Raw genomic sequence first — 18998 nt, 5'->3', positions numbered from 1 at the left:
GCAGGATGAGGTTTGCTCGCGTTTCTTCTTCCAAAAGGTACACAGAGAAAGCTCTGTGATCATCAGCCTGAAGGAAGAAGATGGCTCGCTAACGTCATTGCAGTCCGACATATTGAGGATCAGCAAATCCTTTTATTCCAGATTGTACAACATGAAGCCCATAGACAGTCCTCCCTGTCCTCTATCACAGAGACCTTAGATGACAGGATGTAAGAGAGTCTGGACACTGGATGAGCTGACTAAGGCCCTCAAGTCCTTTGAGAAGAGTAAAGCCTCAAGAAGTGATGGCTCGCTGGTTGAGTTATATTTGGCTCTGTGGGACTGGATTGGCCCAGACCTACAAGAGGTGTAAGGGAGTATAGTTCTGCCTGGCAGCATGTCAGATTCCATGAGGAAAGGCATCATTACCCGCATCTACAAGCGGAAGGGAGAAAAGGAGGAAATTAGAAATTGGTGACCCATCTCACTGCTGAATGTGAACTAAAAAATTCTGTCCAAGGTCATTGCCAATTGGGTCAAGTCTGCTCTGGAGCTGATGACCGACCCTGATCAGACCCGTGCTGTACCTGGCAGGAAGATGTCTGATAGACTTGCGCTACACTGGGATACGATTGCCTATGTACGGGACAAAGGGATGGGCGTCTGCATCATCAGCCTGGACCAGAAGGCCTTTGATAGATTATTGCACACCTACATGATGGATGTGCTCTGCAAAATGGGGCTTGGAGACGGAATCCATAATTGGACCCAACTGCTCCACACAAACATCAGTAGCGCAGTTTCACTCAATGGGTAGGAATCAGAAAGCCTTCCAATTAAATCTGGAGTCAAGCAGGGCTGCCCTCTCCTACCTCTCTTGGTTGTGTGTTGCAAAGAACCATTTGCTGAGTACATCAGGAAGGATTTGGACGTAAGAGGAGTAACGATCGCAGGTAGTGGGGGTGCTCGGATCATAGCCTCCCTGTACATGGATGATGCCCCCGTCTTGTGCTCAAATCCATTGCGCGTGCGCAGCCTGATGAACATCTGCAACCAGTCTGAGCCATAGTTCTGTTGAAGGGTCATGAGGACTTGAAACGTCAACTCTTTTCTTCTCCGCCGATGCTGCCAGACCTGCTGAGTTTTTCCAGGTAATTCTGTTTTTGTTACCAGTTTGAGCTGTCCACAGGAGCCAAGGTAAATCTCAGCAAGAACGAAGTCATGTTTTTTGGGAACTGGGCTGACCAACCCTCTGCTCCCTTCACCGACAGGTCAGACTGCCCAAAGTGCTGGGGATATGGTTCGGAGGGACCAGGGCATATGCTAGAAATTAGAAGGAGCTGGTAGCTGTGGTTAAACTAAAACTCGTCTTTTGGGAGCAACAGTCCCCCTCCATTGTGGATAGGAACCTGGTTATTGGGTGTGAGGCGCTCACAGTGCTGCTGTACATGGCACAGTCCTGGCCCATTCCTCACTCCTGTACCATGGTGATCACTCAAGCCATTTTCTGCTTTACCTGGAAGTCAAAAATGGACAGTGTCTACAAGGACATAATGTATAAACTTCTAGATAAAGGGGGAAAATACATGCCCAGCATCGCCCTCACCCTGATTTGTGTGCAGCTGTATCAAGCTGTCTCTAAACCCTTGGTATGCAAACATCAAGTGTCACTGTGTGCTGATGTTCTACCTTTCCCAGTTTTGCAAAGGATGAATCTGGCCACATTGCTGAGGAACTCTCCAAGTTGGACTGTGCCATACCACTTATCCCTTGTGGAAAACTTTAATGCAGAAGCACCTTTGACTGCAAGTCCATCAAGGACTGGGCTGCATGTAATGCCCTAGAGGTCCAGTGGGGAAAAAGAGATGGTAGATCCTGTCGACAGTTCCCTAAATAGACTGTCAAATTCATTTGGCATAAGGCCTGATGGCCAGAACTTTCAAACAAGCACTACGACATAGTTTGGCTGGTGGTGAGAAAGGCCAGATCCTTCCCATATTACTGGAGCCTTACCCCCTCCACATGTTGCCCTCAAGGTGGCTGTCATTGGCAAGAGACCGTTGTTCACTTCCTTCTGGGATGTGTCTTGATAAAGATGCAGTGGTTTTTGTCAAGGTTCATCCCGAGCAGATCTTTGACGCAGGACTCTGTGTTCCACAGACTGTTCCCTGAAACACACACTGAGTCAAACATCAACAGCGGCTGGAGGATCATCAACTTGATGAAAGACATGCTTTGGTCTGCACGAAACTTGCTGGTCTTCCTGCGCAAAGAGTTGTCATCAACCAAGTGTTGCAGACTGGCACATTCCAAGGTCCAGGACTATGTGCTGAGAGATGCAAGAAAGCTTGGGGCAGCCACAGCAAAGGCACAGTGGGGAAATGTTGCTATCTAAGGGCTTTTCACCTGTAGTACACTGAGGGGCTGGAAAATTTATAGAACCCCTCCTGGGCTTTATGCCTAACATTGAATATGAATACAAAAGTATTGAAATTGTATTGAGACACCTCAGAGATTAACATGCTGTATAAAGGAAAGTTGAATTCTATTGCACTTTTTGCAATTTCTCAATTTGAAATGTTTTGCCCCCAGGCTGTATGCCTGACATGTCTCAGAGTTGCAGCTTAAGAATACACCTACAATTGGTTCAATTATTAGGAAACACGTTTAATGAGAATGGAGGTTAATTGAGCTTAAGGTTCTGCAACTACTGGCATAAATTCTGAAAATGAGGTCCGGATCGGCTGCATCACCTTAGCAGCAAAACTTTCTTGTGCGAAGTTATCTCTATTACAAAATTGGTTTGAGTGGCACACTTGCCACCGGGAGCAACCCTGAGAAGTAACTGAAGTATGGAAACTCCTCTCTAAAATTGATAATTACAATTCATGGAAAACTAGTGATTCTGGTTCTGCGCAACTACCACATAAAAATTTGAGACGTACACATCAAGATTACTAAAGTTCTTACAAATGGTCCCAGATGATCAATCGTAAGGCATTTATTCAGATTATTATGTCCCTTCCTGCAATGACACATTGAAGTTCCATCATGGTTATTTCTGACTAGTAAACACTGTCAGTTTACAGTATCAGCTGTGGCTCAGTTGGTAGCACTCTCACCTCTGAGTCACAAGGTTCCAGGTTGAAGACTTCACAAAAATCAAGGTTGACATTCCAGTGCAGTACCATACTGAGGGAGTGTTGGAGGTGCTGTCTTTCAGATGAGACTTTGAACTGAGGCCCTATCTGTGCTGATTAATGTGCAAGATCCCATGGCACTATTTTGAAGAACAGCAGGCAAGTTACCCCTGGCATTCTGGACCCTTTAATCAACATCACAAAATAAATTATTTGATCATTATCACATTGCCATCTGTGGGAGTATGCTGTATGCAAAATTGGCTGCCACAGTTCCTGCATTACAATAGTGACTATAGTTCAAAAGTACTTCATTGGCTGCAAAGCATTGAGACACATCTGGTGGACTTGAAAAACGCAATAAAAATGCAAGTCTTTCTTTTGTTCTTTTAAGTCTTACTCTCAGCTCTTTTCTATAGAATCATAGACTTATTTGGCACAGAAGACCATTCTATCCATCATGCCTCTACCGACTTTGAAAGTTTCTATTTAGACCCATTCACTTCTTGTTTCCCTATCGCTCTGTAAAGTTTTCCATTTTAAGTATATAATCTTTTCAAAGATACTATTAAACCTGTTCCCACCAGCATTTCAGGCAAAGCATTCCACATCACACCAATTTGCTTAGTGAAACAAATTTTTCCCTTCCTTTTTGCCAATTATTTTAAATCCATGTCCTCTAGTTACTACCCCTCCTGCGATAGGAAGTTTTTTCCTATCTATCCTATGAAAACCCTTCATAACTTTCAACACCTCTGTTAAATCTCCCCATAACCATTTCTAGTGTACTGAGAACAACCATAGTTTCATTATAGTCTCTCTCTGTATCTGAATTCCCTCATTCCTATTGTTGAGCTTTATAATGGGCCCTGTATACCTATCCTCTCTGGTTCTCTGGTTCTGATGAAGAGTCTGTTCCTGAACAGTTAACTTGTCATTTCCCTTTTCAGATGTTGAAAGTGTGTGAAAATGCTGTGCATTTTTTGGAATTTTCTGCCTTTATTTCTCTCCATGAGTTTAGAATTTTCCCCATTTTGCTGACAAAACAGCAGTAACTGCACTTTAAAAGTAATCTGTTGGTCGTAAAATGTTTTACAGTGTCATGAAGATATAGTAAGATTGAAGATATAGTAAGATGCTATGTAAATTCACATTGTTTTATTTCTCTTTGTAACAAATTCTTCTGTTTGATCTGACATTTCATAAGTATAAAAATCACTAACGTCCATTTGTACAGTATAATGAAGCAGTGTAATATCTCCCTTATTACATGATTTTCAATAGTAAAATATCTTATACTTTAAAATACAAGTACAATGTTAAATGAGATATGTTTGAATACAGCTCTCAAACTTCACTTTCTTCATTCTTCGGTTCTGCTTATACAGTAAAATAATTCTTCATTAGTATTTTAAATACAAGGCATCAGTGGCACATCAGCAGCGTATTACATTGAACATAACAAAACTTACAATTTAAGGCATAACTATTCCCTCATACCATTGGTATGTGTATTTATAATGTACAAAAATAGAGTTCTCTTCTCCTTTGCTTAGCTCCTGCAAAAGTAAGACACTGTCGGCTCATTCAACGCTGGCAGGGAAACGCTGCACCGCTTGCACTTCACATCTCTTGTGTTTCATGGTCAGTCCATACTGTGGGGTCATATCAATGTCCTTCCCTGGCTTTTTCTCAAATTGCAGCTGTTGGATAAGGGTGGTGAAAAACAAGAAGACTTCCATGCGGCCAATGGGCTCCCCAATGCATCTCCTTTTTCCCATGCCAAATAATAGCACCTTTTCGCTTTCCACTTTATTGATGCTTTTTCCATCGGGGTTTAGGAACCGGTCTGGGCAGAAAACAAATGGGTCTTTCCAGAGTTTCCTGAAATACACAAGAGGGAAACTTGAACTATACCTTATACAATGTCAACTGAAATTTGACAAACAAATGACAAACTAGGAGCAGGAATAGGCCTTTAAGCCCCATGAGCCTACTCTACCATTCAATAAGATCATGACTGATCGATTGTGGCATCAACTCCACATCCTGCCTACCCCTGATAATCTTTGACTCCCTTGTTAATCAAGAATCTATCTCTGCCTTTAAAATATTCATTGACCCTGCTCCACTGCTCTCTAGGGAAGAGAGTTCCAAAGATTCACAACTCAGGAAAAAAAATTCTCCTCATCTCCGTCTTATTTTTTAAACTGTCCCCTCGTTCTAGTCTCTCCCAAAAGGGGAAACACCCTTTCAGCATCCACCCTGTCAAGTCCCCTCAGGATTTTATATTTCAATAAAATCACTTCTCAATCTTCTAAACTCCAATGGTTCCAAGAGAGTCAGTTCAACTATTTCAGTGCTAACATTGCAAATATCTGCTAGAAATCAGACATTTAAAACAAAAAATGCTGCTGACAGACTTAGCACTATGCAGCAGCTGGAAAAGAGCTGTAGACCTTTAAAGAGCCTCTGCCCAAAACTGTGACTTTATTCCCTCAGTCAAATTTGCTTTACTAATTTTAAGATGTTGCAATTAACCTAAAAAACATGTTCAATAATTACATTTTTTTTAAGTTTCATTTGGTGGATTTAAAACCAATGCTTAAGGGCAGAGACCTTTTGTTTTATTTTTGAAAGCAAGAAGTTATGACTTTGCTAATACTTGATATTGACTCATCTACTGGTATTTGGCAATGGTATTGAAGAGGTTATATTGTATTAGCTGCCCATTGTATACTGCCCCCGATTCTATTGAAGTCAATGGAAGGAAAAGTATTGGGGTGTCAATATTGCCATCACACTTTTAGTTAAAATTACCTCCAGTGACTCTTCCATTGTCTTTTCTCTATTGATGTTTTCTAACACATGTTGTCTTATCCCTCATGTTATTGTTACTCCAAATGTTCTTTCAAACTTCAGTTTGGAATAATGAATTAAACTGGTAAACAAAAGGATGTTATCTCAGATCCTAATATGTGTCTGATATCGAAGAATAGTGAAGAGGAGTAGAATCTGTGCAGTCACTGCCTCCGTAAATGGAGTTCCATCTACAACAGTTCTGGTGGGATTGGAGGTTGGCACATGTTCCCATTCATGTGACATTGCTGAACAAGATTGGAGCTTAACATCTTATTTTGTCTCCCCAATATTAAATGGATAGGTTTTCTTTTACACGAGTAGATGTTCTTCCACCAGTAAATAAAACCAAATGATAATATTTTGATCTATTTATCACCTAAGAAGTGGAAGAAGGTGGCATATGACAGAATTGACATTGGGAACCTGGGAATCATGCCACCTTCGCCAGCAGGTCCCAAACCTGCAGCCTCTACCCATCTAGAAGGACAAGGGCAACAGGCATACGGGAACACCACCACCTTCAAGTTCCCCTTCAAGTCACACACCATCCTGACTTGGAACAATATTACCACTCTTTCACTGTTGTTGGATCAAATTTCTGGAACTCCCTCTCTTACAGTGCTGTGAATGTACCTATGCCACAAACAGCAGTGGTTCAAGAAGGCAGATCACCATCACCTTCAAGGACAATTAGGATGGACAATAAATGCTGGCTTAGCCAGCATCACCCACATCCCATGAATGAAAAAATGTAGGCACCTGGAAAGAGAAGAGATGCCTAATCGGTTTTGTGTTTCATGGATACTTAAAGCAGAATTTGCAGTAAGATAGTTTCAGAGAAGAACACAATACAAGTGTTATTTACAGTATTGTGAAAAAATACTCATCAGGTTGTCGTAATTGCCAAGCTGTTATAATAAACGAATAAGGAACTTCCTGAGGCCATTATTCACTGCTTTCTACTCTAATTTCTAATTGTTTTTCAGTATTAAAAAAGGTCACCATTTATTTCCAAACTCAGTTTAAATAAACAGTCAAACATCAAAGCCTGGCACTCTTAAGAGCCACTAGGGAAGTATGCTTTATTAGATCACCTTCATAGAAAGGTAGCTAGTTTTTGATGTTGCAGCTTTACTGCACATCTTATGTTGTTGCAGTGATTTGCACACATTCCACTGATGCAAGTCACAGTGGATAGCTGCAGTAAAACTATGCTGAACCTGTGCCAATCCTTTAAGAGGTACTTTCACACTGCCAATGATTATGCATCCGGAACTTTGATGGAATATCGAACCACAAAGTGAGGGATTAAAAAAAATGCAGCTGCCAAGGCAGCCTGCGCAAACAAATTTAGGAAAAGAATATCTTGTTTAACAACAGGAAAGGGGTGGTCATCTCTATATGTGATTACACTGCTGTTTGCTTTCAAGTTGATGTCGCAGTTTTGGTACTAAAGTGGCAGTACAATCTGGGACAAAAACAAAAATACCTGGAAAAACTCAGCAGGTCTGGCAGCATCTGTGTTAACGTTTCGAGTCCGAATGACCCTTCAACAGAACTAAGTAAAAATAGAAAAGAGGTGAAATATAAGCTGGTTTAGGGGTGGGGGTTGGGGGGAGTAGAGCTGGATAGAGGGCCAGTGATAGGTGGAGATAACCAAAAGATGTCACAGACAAAAGGACAAAGAGGTGTTGAAGGTGGTGATATTATCTAAGGAATGTGCTAATTAAGGGTAGAAAGCAGGACAAGCAAGGGACAGATAGCCCTAGTGGGGGTGGCATGGGGTGAAGGAATCAAAATAGGCTAAAAGGTAGAGATAAAATAATGGATGGAAATACATTTAAAAATAATGGAAGTAGGTGGGAAAAGAAAAATCTATATAAATTATTGGGAAAAAAAAAGTGGGGGTGAGGGTGGGGAAATCAGAAAGGGATGGGGATGGAGGAGAGAGTTCATGATCTAAAATCATTGAACTCAATATTCAGTCCAGAAGGCTGTAAAGTGCCTAGTCGGAAGATGAGGTGCTGTTCCTCCAGTTTGCGTTGAGTTTCACTGGAACAATGCAGCAGGCCAAGGACGGACATGTGGGCATGACAGCAGGGTGGAATGTTGAAATGGCAAGCGACAGGGAGGTCTGGGTAATGCTTGCGGACAGACCGAAGATGTTCTGCAAAGTGGTCACCCAGTCTGTGTTTGGTCTCTCCAATGTAGAGGAAACCGCATTGGGAGCAACGAATGCAGTAGACTAAATTGAGGGAAGTGCAAGTGAAATGCTGCTTCACTTGAAAGGAGTGTTTGGGCCCTTGGATGGTGAGGAGAGGGGAAGTAAAGGGGCAGGTGTTGCATCTTCTGCGGTTTCATGGGAAGGTGCCGTGGAGGGGGTTGAGGTGTAGGGGGTAATGGAGGAGTGGACCAGGGTGTCCCGGAGGGAATGATCCCTGCAGAATGCCCCCGGGGGGGGTGAAAGGAAGATGTGTTTGGTGGTGGCATCATGCTGGAGTAGGTGGAAATGGCAGAGGATGATCCTTTGAATGTGGAGGTTGGTGGGGTGATAAGTAAGGACAAGGGGGACCCTATCATGTTTCTGGGAGGGAGAAGAAGGTGTGAGGGCGGATGCTCAGGAGATGGGCTGGACACGGTTAAGGGCCCTGTCAACGACCGTGAGTGGAAAACCTCGGTTATGGAAGAAGGAGGACGTGTCAGAGGAATTGTTTTTGAAAGTAGCATCATCGGAACAGATGCGACGGAGGCGAAGGAACTGAGAGAATGGGATGGAGTCCTTACAGGAAGCGGGGTGTGAGGAGCTGTAGTCGAGGTAGCTGTGGGAGTCAGTAGGCTTGTAATGGATATTGGTGGACAGTCTATCACCAGAAATTGAGACAGAGAGGTCAAGGAAGGGAAGGGAAGTGTCAGAGATGGACCATGTGAAAATGATGGAGGGGTGGAAATTGGAAGCAAAATTAATAAATTTTTCCAGGTCCAGACGAGAGCATGAAGCAGCACCGAAGTAATCATCGATGTACTGGAGAAAGAGTTGTGGGAGGGGGCCGGAGTAGGACTGGAACAAGGAATGTTCCACATACCCCATAAAGAGACAGACATAGCTGGGGCCCATGCGGGTACCCATAGCCACACCTTTTATTTGGAGGAAGTGAGAGGTGTTGAAGGAGAAATTGTTCAGTGTGAGAACAAGTTCAGCCAGACGGAGAGTAGCGGTGGATGGGGATTGTTCAGGCCTCTGTTCGAGGAAGAAGCAGAGAGCCATCAGACCATCCCGGTGGGGGATGGAGGTGTAGAGGGATTGGACGTCCATGGTGAAGAGGAGGCGGTTGGGGCCAGGGAACTGGAAATTGTTGATATGATGTAGGATGTCAGAGGAATCACAGACGTAGGTGGGAAGGGACTGGACAAGGGGAGAGAGAATGGAGTCAAGATAGCAAGAAATGAGTTCTTTGGGGCAGGAACAGGCTGACATGATCGGTCTGCCGGGACAGTCCTGTTTGTGGATTTTGGGTAGGAGGTAGAAGCGGGCCGTCCGAGTTTGGGGGACTATCCGGTTGGAAGCTGTGGAAGGAAGATCTCCAGAGGGGATGAGGTCAGTGACAGTCCTGGAAATAATGGCTTGATGTTCAGTGGTAGGGTCATGGTCTAGGGGGAGGTAGGAGGAAGTGTCTGCAAATTGACGCTCAGCCTCTGCGAGGTGGAGGTCAGTGCACCAGACAACAACAGCACCACCCTTGTCAGCGGGTTTGATGACAATGTCAGGGTTGGACCTGAGAGAACAGAGTGCAGCAAGTTCAGAGAGAGACAGGTTAGAGTGGGTGAGAGGAGCAGAGAAATTGAGATGACTAATGTCACGCCGACAGTTCTCAAGGAAAAGATCAAGAGAAGGTAAGAATCCAGAGGGAGGGGTCCAGGTGGAGGGAGAATATTGGGGGTGGATAAAAGGATCCGTTGAATGGGGAGAGGACTCCTGCCCAAAGAAGTGAGCACGGAGACAAAGGCAGCAGAAGAAACAATCTGGGAATTGGCTTCCAATTGAATTCCTCAGTGCACTAAAGAAGAGGGATCCTAGATCCCTCCAGAAAGCTTGATTCATCATTACTTTTGAGTTTGTACTACTTCAGTCAACAGGGCACATTATAAACTTACTTCTCATTTATTTTTAATGTTAGGAGAACAGAGCCAATCTAGGCTGCTCCCATAGTGCTAAGAATTAGCTTTTTGGCATGAAAAGCACCACATAGTCTATACATTCAGAGTGCCTTTGTCAATAACTTCTGGGACCCACAGTCAGCAGTACCAACCTAGAATCTACCGACTGCACATTACACTTAACAGGTAACTGCAAAGTCAATTGCAGCCTCAAAGGCAAACAATGAAAATTAAAGTATAAATGAATTGGTCTAATTGAAGCAGTTGAAATAACCATACCAAAGTACATAAACTGTATGCTACATTCAGCTACATGTGTATATGTTGGCACATGGATAGTGTGCTCAACTGCACATGTGAAAGACTCTTGGAATCTGTTTGGCAACATCTATTGAAGTACTGCAAACAGACACCATCATTTTATTCGCATCTTTGCAAGAATACAAATACAACAGCACAAAGGTGGTGTAATAATCCCAAACACATAGTTAAAAGGCAATTGACTGCAACTCAAACACTCCGTCAGCAGTTTAGGCTTCCAAACATTTTTCCAATCTCACCACCAAGCTTCTTGTAGTTCAAATCTCCTAATTTCAAGACAAAGAAATACTTACGGGTCATGATTCACTTGCCACTGGTTCACAAAAACGCAAGTGTTTTTGGGTATAAAATATCCATTCAGTGCTGTGTCTTTCGTTGTGCTGAAATGTAAAATTCTGATTTTAGTACCATGTTTTCACTTAAAATCATGCATCATCAAAGCCCACCAGTGGACATTGTTTGAAATCCATGGAAACCTAGGCACTTAGAGGGGCAAACAGTTGGAGCGATCCTTCTCCACATAAACCACACATCCTGGACTTGTGGCAATTTGATCAGACTCAAAAGTAGAGCCACAAGGAAGTTTTCCAAACTAACTTGCCTGCCCATTCCCCTCCCCCCAGCCACTCCATGTAACAGATACACAGTGAGGAGAAGCACAGGACTAAAAGAAAATGAGAAGCAGAACCCTCTTTTTAAAATAGGGGGGAGAAGCACTGCAACCCTTGACACTGTAAATAAACATAAAAACATATTTTGCTCCAGATCACAGAATAGACTCACAGCCTGGGAAGTTTCTTAATAAGCCATTGGAAACCACCTCTCCATGCCCCAGGTCCCTATTGGCACAGGGAAGGATCCCCAAATCCAAAGCTTTACATTGTGGAAGCTAGCCTTCGTTGATTACCGAGCTATTTCTCCAAGCTGTGCCTGGTTGAAAGACTACACGAAAGTTGAGAATGTGCAGCAATAGCCTGTACAGTTCTCCCTCTGTGCAACTTGAAATAGCATGGATGGAAACTCAGAAAAAGAAAGACAGCTAGACGGACAGATTAAAGGAAAATACGGCAGGCAATATGCCAACAGCAACTTTCCACAATCAGCAATGAGATAAGTGACCCTGTCAGTTGTTTTAGTGATGTTGGTTGAGGGATAAATATTGGTCAAAACACCAGGGTGAATTCACCCACTTTTCTTAGAGTAGTGCCATAGGATCTTATGTCCACCTGACAGGGTAGATGGAGCCTCATTTTCAAGTCTCATGAAAGACCAAAGGCTCAGATTGTGAGTTGGAGGTTAAATAGAGGGAGATTTCAGGCTGTCATCAGTGGGGGATATGGGACTGGGAGGTTTTTACGACAATCAACAATGATTTCATGGTCATCATCAGATTTTTAGTTCCAGGGTTTTATTGAATTCAAATTTCACCATTTGCCATGGTGGGATTCCAAACCGTGTCCCCAGGGTAATGCTCTGGGTCTCTGGATTACTAGTCCAGTGACAATATCACTATGCCACCACCTCCCCAGGGAGAGACTGCAGAACGCTTGTTCTTGGATATCCTTGTTCATGAATCACAAAAAGTCAGCTTGCAGGTATAACAATTAATTAGGAAGGCTAATGGAATGGTGACCTTTATCGCAAGGGGGAGTATAAATGCAGTCTTGCTACAACTGTACAGGACATTGATGAGACTGCACCTATAGTATTGTGTACAGTTTTAGTCTCCTTGCTTGAGGAAGGACATACTTGCATTGGAAGCAGTTCAGAGAAGGTTCACTAGGCTGATTCCTGGGATGAAGGGTTGTCTTATAAGCAAAGGTTGAGCAGATTGGGCCCATACTCATTAGCATTTAGAAGAACGAGAGGTGATCTTATAGAAACATATAAGAATCTGAGGGGGCTTGACATGGTAGTTGCTGAGAGGATGTTTCCACCTATGGGGGGATCTAGAACTAGGGGCACAGTTTAAAACAAGGGGTATCCCATTTAAGACAGAGATGAGGAGGAATTTCTTCTGAGGGTCGTTAGTGTTTGGAAATCTCTCCCGCAGTGAGCAGTGGAGGCTGGGTCATTGAATATATTCCAGGCTGAGTTAGACAGACATTGGATCAACAAAGGCATTATGGGGACAGGCAGGAGATTGAAGTTGAGACCACAGTCAGATCAGCCACAGTCTGACTGATTGGAGGAGCAAGCTTGATGGGCTGAGTGGCCTTCTCCTGTTCCTATTTCTTATGATATTATGAAATAATTACAGGGCTGAGAGGGGAAAAAAAAGCAGGGGAGTGGGCTAATTGAAGGGTCCTTTCAAAGAGTCAGCACAGGCACGATGGGCCAAATGCTTCCTTTGGAGCTAGATGATTGCTGTGCACCCCTGAGCTGTCTTACCAATGAGGAATGGTGAATGGTAGAAAGGACGAGTGCCGGAAGGTCTCCGTGATGAAAGCTTCAGTGTAGGGCAATAGTGGCCTGTCTGATATCCTTGGGCTTCGATCTTTGCCAATGTTCTCGTCTGAAAAGGACAAAAAGGAGGAAAAACAGAAGTTAGTTCCTCACAGGAGCTGGAAAACCCAGTTGAAAAATACCAGCCCAGGTGTGAAAATGAACACCTGTGCAGATAAACGCACCTATTTCCTCATGCAGCCTCTTCTGAATCTCAGGATTGTTAACCAGGTACATAACAGCCCAGGAGAGCGCTGTGGTAATTGTGTCAAAACCTGCAGAAAGAACAAAGATTTTTAAGTAACATTAACAAAAAGGCCCCATCGCAGGATTCTCCAAAGAGGATTAACGAAACAGCCAATATGCAAAGGGTTTTGAAATTGAAAAAGGCACTTTTGACGTAAAAGAAAACCTGATCCAAAACTTCCCCGCACGATTACAGTTCGAAGTTTTGGAAACGAAACGATTATCCCACCGCACTCTTGTGACCTTGGGTCAAAAAAAAGTGTCACCCTTACCAGCTCCAAATAAATCATTGACGATGCAGACAATCTTTTCATCAGATACTTGAATATTGGCATTCTCGTCCACTTTCTTCTCCTGACAGTGATCGATCAGGGAATCGGTTATATCGCGTATGTTATCCTGAAACAGACAAATAGAAATGCGGACACGTTAGTAGCAGGAGAGGGATCGGAAGCTGCGATGCTATTTGCAAAAGAAAGTCTAAATTTCGCCGCAAAAGAATAGAGACCCATCTTCGTCCTACCTTGTCGAAGGTGCGGTAATGCTCGGTTACAATTTTCTCAACGAAGTTGATAAATCTCCTGTTTATGTTGATGAATTTGCTCATGGAATAGTTGGGCAGGAATCTCAGAATTGGGATGAAGTCGGCCGGGTTGCCCGAAGCTGCCGTCTTGCCGAATTCGTCGCTCAAGTTGATGATGTTGAGGAGCTCCTGGTCGTCGTGGCTGTAGCGCTTGCCGAAGCACAGAGCGCAAATGACATTGGCCACCGACACCACGATGTACCTGACCGGGTCGAAACCGCCCCTGCTCTTCATCAGATCTAGGAAGATGTCGACCAGGTGCTGGGCTTCCCTGCACACATGCTCCTCCAGGAGACACGAGTGCGTGGAGTTTTGACACTCGTCCGCAGAGAAGGTGCGCAGCGCGTTTTGCGCCAGCTTCCGACGCAGCCTCCAAACTTCGGAGTAATCGGGGCTGAAAGTCAGGCTGTTTCCGTCGCTGATGAACCTGAAACTGTAGAGGCTGGGGCGGCCGGCAAAGTCATCGCCTTGCCGGATCAGCGCTTGCTTCAAGGTGTCCAGCCCACTGAGGACGAGCACCGGCCGGGTGCCGATCTGGATCTGGAAGATGTCGCCGTACTCCTGGCTCAAGGCGGTCAGGCTCAGGTGGGGGTTCGGCCCCAGGAGCAGGGTGTGGCCGATGATGGGCAGGGTGGGCGGGCACGGCGGCCTCTTCAGACCCGCGGGAATTCTGTTGCGGCGGGCGCGGATGAGCAGGAAGATCACCGAGAAAACCGCCAGGCCGATGAACACTTCGGTGACCGAGCCGGCCACTAGGTTGGCCATCAGTCCGGCGACAATGCTCCGAATCATCCTTAACCCTGTGAGAGAACATTCAGCTTGAACAATCAAGTAACAGTTGCCTTACAGCCAAGCTGCCTAAGCGCTAGCCATCTGGTAGCGTTCTGAATTTACCTGCCTTTCATTGCAAACGCGACTGAGATTCATAATACCCGCCTAAAGTTGCTTCTTTGCACAGCAGTTTAACTGCTGCATTTTTGATAGCCCTTTTGCAAAGGGGTGCTTCTAAAGTGCAGCCAAAACTTCCCTTAACATGAGAGCACAGAGCACCTAGCCCTGATTTTCTGTGCAGTACCAACTGAACATCAACACCTTTAACGTTATCCTTTTGGAGTGCAGGGCGCCCCGCGTCTACAGCTGTGCGCAACGCGCATCTCACAAACTACACCATCCTCAATGTGCAAAAACTGAAAGAACGTGCAGATTTCCACAGGGCAAGACAAAAAAAAAAATCCCTGCTTGCAGAATAAGCTGCTGCCTACCTCTTCCCTCTCTTTCTCTCTCTCGCTTTCTCAAAGTACAATCACCCTTTTTGCTGCCAACAGTCTTGGCAAAATGCAATCTAACGGCCAACCACTGCAAAGCGCTGGCAGCTAGTGAGGCATCCAGTAAATGCGTGCCTTTTTATAAGCACCTTCTGTGAGCCTGATTGGCTGCAAGTCACATGCACGAGTGTGATCGGACTAATTCTGTGCCAACCCTAAGCAAATTTCGCAACTTGTGGAAAAAAAAATTCAAACCATGCAGCGCCAGAAGTAAAGAACTCAGATTAATACCCGAGGTTATTGTGATAGGGCGGAAAGGTGGGGTGTGGGGGAGGTGGGGAGGGGATTTTCACTGCGGGACCACGAATGTCCGGCCGGCTCTCTGAACTTCTGTATAAATTACATTCAAGGCATTTTGCGTTCCAAAGGCAACAATGAAAGTTTAACCCCTTTTTAAAATTAATCAGGTCGATTTCTTGTTTCATGATTGAAGGTGAAGGCAGATGTCAGATGAACGGTAAATGCTGCAAATACATAGCAGGTCCGTCAGACCACCAGCTAAAGACTTGCATTTATATAGCGTCTTTCACGGCCACAGGAAGCCGCAAAGCGCTTGGCAGCAAAGAACGTACTTTCGAACGGTAGTCACTGTTGAAATGTTGGAGTCAATTTGCGCACAGCAAGCTCCCGCATACAAGCAAGTAAATGACCAGATAATCTGTTTTTGTGATGTTGGTTGAGGGATAAATATTGGCCAGGACACCAAGGAGAACTCCCTACTCCTCTTCAAAATAGCAGCATGGGATCTTTTGCATGCACCGGAGGGGGTATGGAGGTCTTGCATCCGAAAACACCTCCGACAGTGCAGCATTCCTTCAGCACTGAAGTGTTTCAGCCTGATTTTTTTTGTGCTCAAGTTGGGGAGTGGGAATAATGAGCAGACCTTTTGCTTTGGTTATTACCCAGAAGCTTAACCCATTGTCTTTTTTTGAATGCTGAACTGGTTATAAAATCAGGGAATGGCTGCAGCACAGAAGGCCATTCAGCCTACCCTGTCCACGCCAGCTCAGAGCAATTGACCTAGCCCCACTCCAACCCCTTCCCCACATTTTCCTCTTAGCCCTGCAAATGTTTCCTCTTCAGATAATGATCCAAGTCTCTTTTGAAAGCCACAATTGAATCTGCTTCCACCACACTCTTAGGCAGTGCATTCCAGATCCTAACCACTCGTTGGGTAAAATGGTTGCTGTTGCTTCTTTTGCCAATCACCTTAAATCTGTGCCCTCTGATCCTCAATCCATCCACCAATGGGAACAATCTCTCCCTTTCAGCTCCGTCCAGACCCTTTATGATTTTGAACACCTCTCAACCTTCTCTTCTCCAAGGAGAATAGCCCCAGCTTCTCCAATCTATTTACATAACTGAAGTTCCTCATCCTTGAAACCACTGTTGTGAATCTTTCCTGCACCGTCTCTAAGCTTTCGCATCCTTCTTAAAGTGTAGTGCCCAGAACTGGAGACAATACTCCACTTGAGGCCAAACCTGTGTTTTAAATGTTTATCATGACTTCTTGCTTTTGTATTCCATGTCCCTATTTATCAAGCGCGGACTTCTGTATGCTTTATTAACCTAGTCTTAACCTGCCCTGCCACCTTCAATGATTTTTGCGCATATATCCCAGGTCCCTCTGCTCCTGAGTTCTCATTAACATTGTGCCCTTTTTTTAAATTGCCATTTCCCCTCCTTCCTCCTAAAATGAATCACTTCTCATTTCTCTGTATTAAACTTCATCTGCCACTTGTCCACCTATTCCACCAACCTGCCTATGTCCTTCTGAAGTTTAACACCATCCTCCTCACAGTTCTCAATACTTCCAAGTTTCATATCATCTGCAATAGGTCATTAATGTATCAAGAAGAGCTTTTCACCATTTGCAGATTTTTTCCCCTAAAGTTAATAGCTGTGATTAGATGGCAATAGTGATCATTTGAGGAATTCACATTTTGCATACCATGGTTACAAATGGAAGAAAAAAACCTGGGAATACTACTAATGGTGCAATACCGCCAAAACCTAAGATGTTATAATATTATTTTATATTCTATAATAGCATTTTATATTTTATTAGGCTGTTCAAAATATAGGCATTCTCCCACATTTTCTGACGGAGTGATAAACAGATGTGCACCTGTGTATAATGATGGTTTCACAAAATGTGATTTGACTATCTCGAGAACCCAATTAAAATATATTTAGGAAGAAGCTCGTGAGCGGATGCCGGAGTGTTCCTGCTGCCAGTGCGATGATCTGTTTACCGCATTCCGATTCCTACTTGTCACAACGGTGAGTAGGATGCCATGAGCCAGCATTAGGAAGCCTAGCAGCGCACAGTGGAGGCCATTTGGACTCTGTTCACAGCCAGGCGCTTCTCCATTGTGCACATATGCTGTTCGGATAAGTTAAATGCAAAGTTTCTTCAGTGAACCTCCACTCTCTGCGGCGCACCAGGAAGCCCATATCCCTACCACTGATGTTCTCGAATGCCTGTGGCTGAAGGGCAGGTTGCTGCAGGAGAATCACCGTCTCAAAAGCTATAGTGCAAGCACATTGACAGCGAGGGCGGGAGAAAATGGTTCGATCTGAAGCGTTGGTCAGATCCCAATCCAATTATAATGAGACGGCTATGAGTAAATGGCTATATTCCAACTACACGAGGTTAATGTTCAGGCACCGTTCATACAGGGTTTCAGGTCATATTAAATTCAAATAAACTGCCAAAATTATTATTAAAAGACAATTAAATATTACCTTTCTTGGATTTGGAAGCATATTTACGTACAACAAGCGAAATTAACAAGTGCTGAATACACATTCTAAACCGTTCCCCATCTTTAACGGCTAGCATAAATCATTTGTGCAACTGTTTCACTTAGTCTAAACATTCCGCAATCGACAAGTCGCTTTTATTTATTTTTAAAAAGAATCATTGCCAGCTCGAAATCTTTTTGAGATTTGGCTGTGTTCGCGAAATGTACACCTGTTACCAGGAGTTTTCGTGAGAAGGAATGTCCGCTACTGTGTGGAACCATATGCGTTTTGGTGCTGGAGGTGGGGGCGGGCGGGGGGGAGGTGGGGTGATGTGGGACTGGCGGTGGGAGACGCGAGAGGGTTTAAACAAGCTGAATGATCATTACAAGTTCCAGCCCTGGAGAGGGTGAAAGGGTAACACAGTTTGCCTGACCCCTGTTCAGTGGTGTGCGACCGGGAGACCAGAGAGCAGTTGCGTGCCAGTTGCAGATGAAGATATGAGATGTCATCGTAGCGGGAAGGACAGCTCCAGCTCTCTGCTGTCCAGTCACGCAATAGTCCCAGACCAAGACAATCGAGTCCCGCAAAAATCTAAGCGGGGAGGGGGCGAGATGGGGGGAGCGAGTGGGGAGGGGCGAACTGCCCTACAACGGAAAGGATGATTATCTCTCTCAACCTTAACTCCAATTTCAATCAGTTCCACCATCCCTGTAAAAGCAACATATAAAGTGCTGAACATGGATTAGAAAGAGTTTTATGGGGCAATTAACCACAGCCGTAGCCTGAGTAGTGAAGTTATGGTTCGAGTCCACACCGGGTTATCACTTGAAAATATTTACGCCTTTCAAAAACTTGAGATAGGCACATGCAGCAAACATCTTTTTCTCTCGGTGGTCTGCTCTCGAATTCTCTTGCAGTGGAAAGTTAGCGAGTGTGCTTACAATTAGCAAGATTCAGGTTAATAGCGGCTGCTGCTGGACTAATTGGTAGGAAAATACCACCAAGATTCTTGTCCAAATCATTCCTTGTTTTCACAGCCACCGCGGCTGAAAAGTACAGCCTCTGACCGAAAGGCACAAGCAATTCACATGTACCTTCCTACATTTTTCCAAGAATTTTCCCCTCAATTAAGTGATTGAAAGCCAAATTAAGAAGTGCGAAAAACATGTTTTTTTTTGCTTTTGCAAGATTGTG

At 44.3% G+C, this 18998-nt stretch overlaps 1 protein-coding gene across 1 annotated transcript; it reads right to left on the bottom strand.

The window, feature by feature from the left end:
• Nucleotides 1-4268: 4268 nt before the first annotated feature.
• Nucleotides 4269-15092, bottom strand: LOC121272085 (cytochrome P450 1A1). The gene is made up of 7 exons (XM_041178527.1): nt 14994-15092; nt 13672-14531; nt 13421-13547; nt 13088-13177; nt 12849-12972; nt 10751-10837; nt 4269-5003 (listed from the first exon to the last, which is right to left on the bottom strand). Exons 2-7 carry the CDS (start codon nt 14521-14523, stop codon nt 4703-4705), a joined length of 1581 nt encoding a protein of 526 aa, XP_041034461.1. The 5' UTR covers nt 14524-14531; nt 14994-15092; the 3' UTR covers nt 4269-4702.
• Nucleotides 15093-18998: the final 3906 nt, after the last annotated feature.

The sequence above is a fragment of the Carcharodon carcharias genome, chromosome 32, assembly GCF_017639515.1.
Source record: "Carcharodon carcharias isolate sCarCar2 chromosome 32, sCarCar2.pri, whole genome shotgun sequence".
NCBI classification, from domain to species: Eukaryota; Metazoa; Chordata; class Chondrichthyes; order Lamniformes; family Lamnidae; genus Carcharodon; species Carcharodon carcharias.
This window is presented reverse-complemented; position numbering and strand designations above follow the sequence as displayed.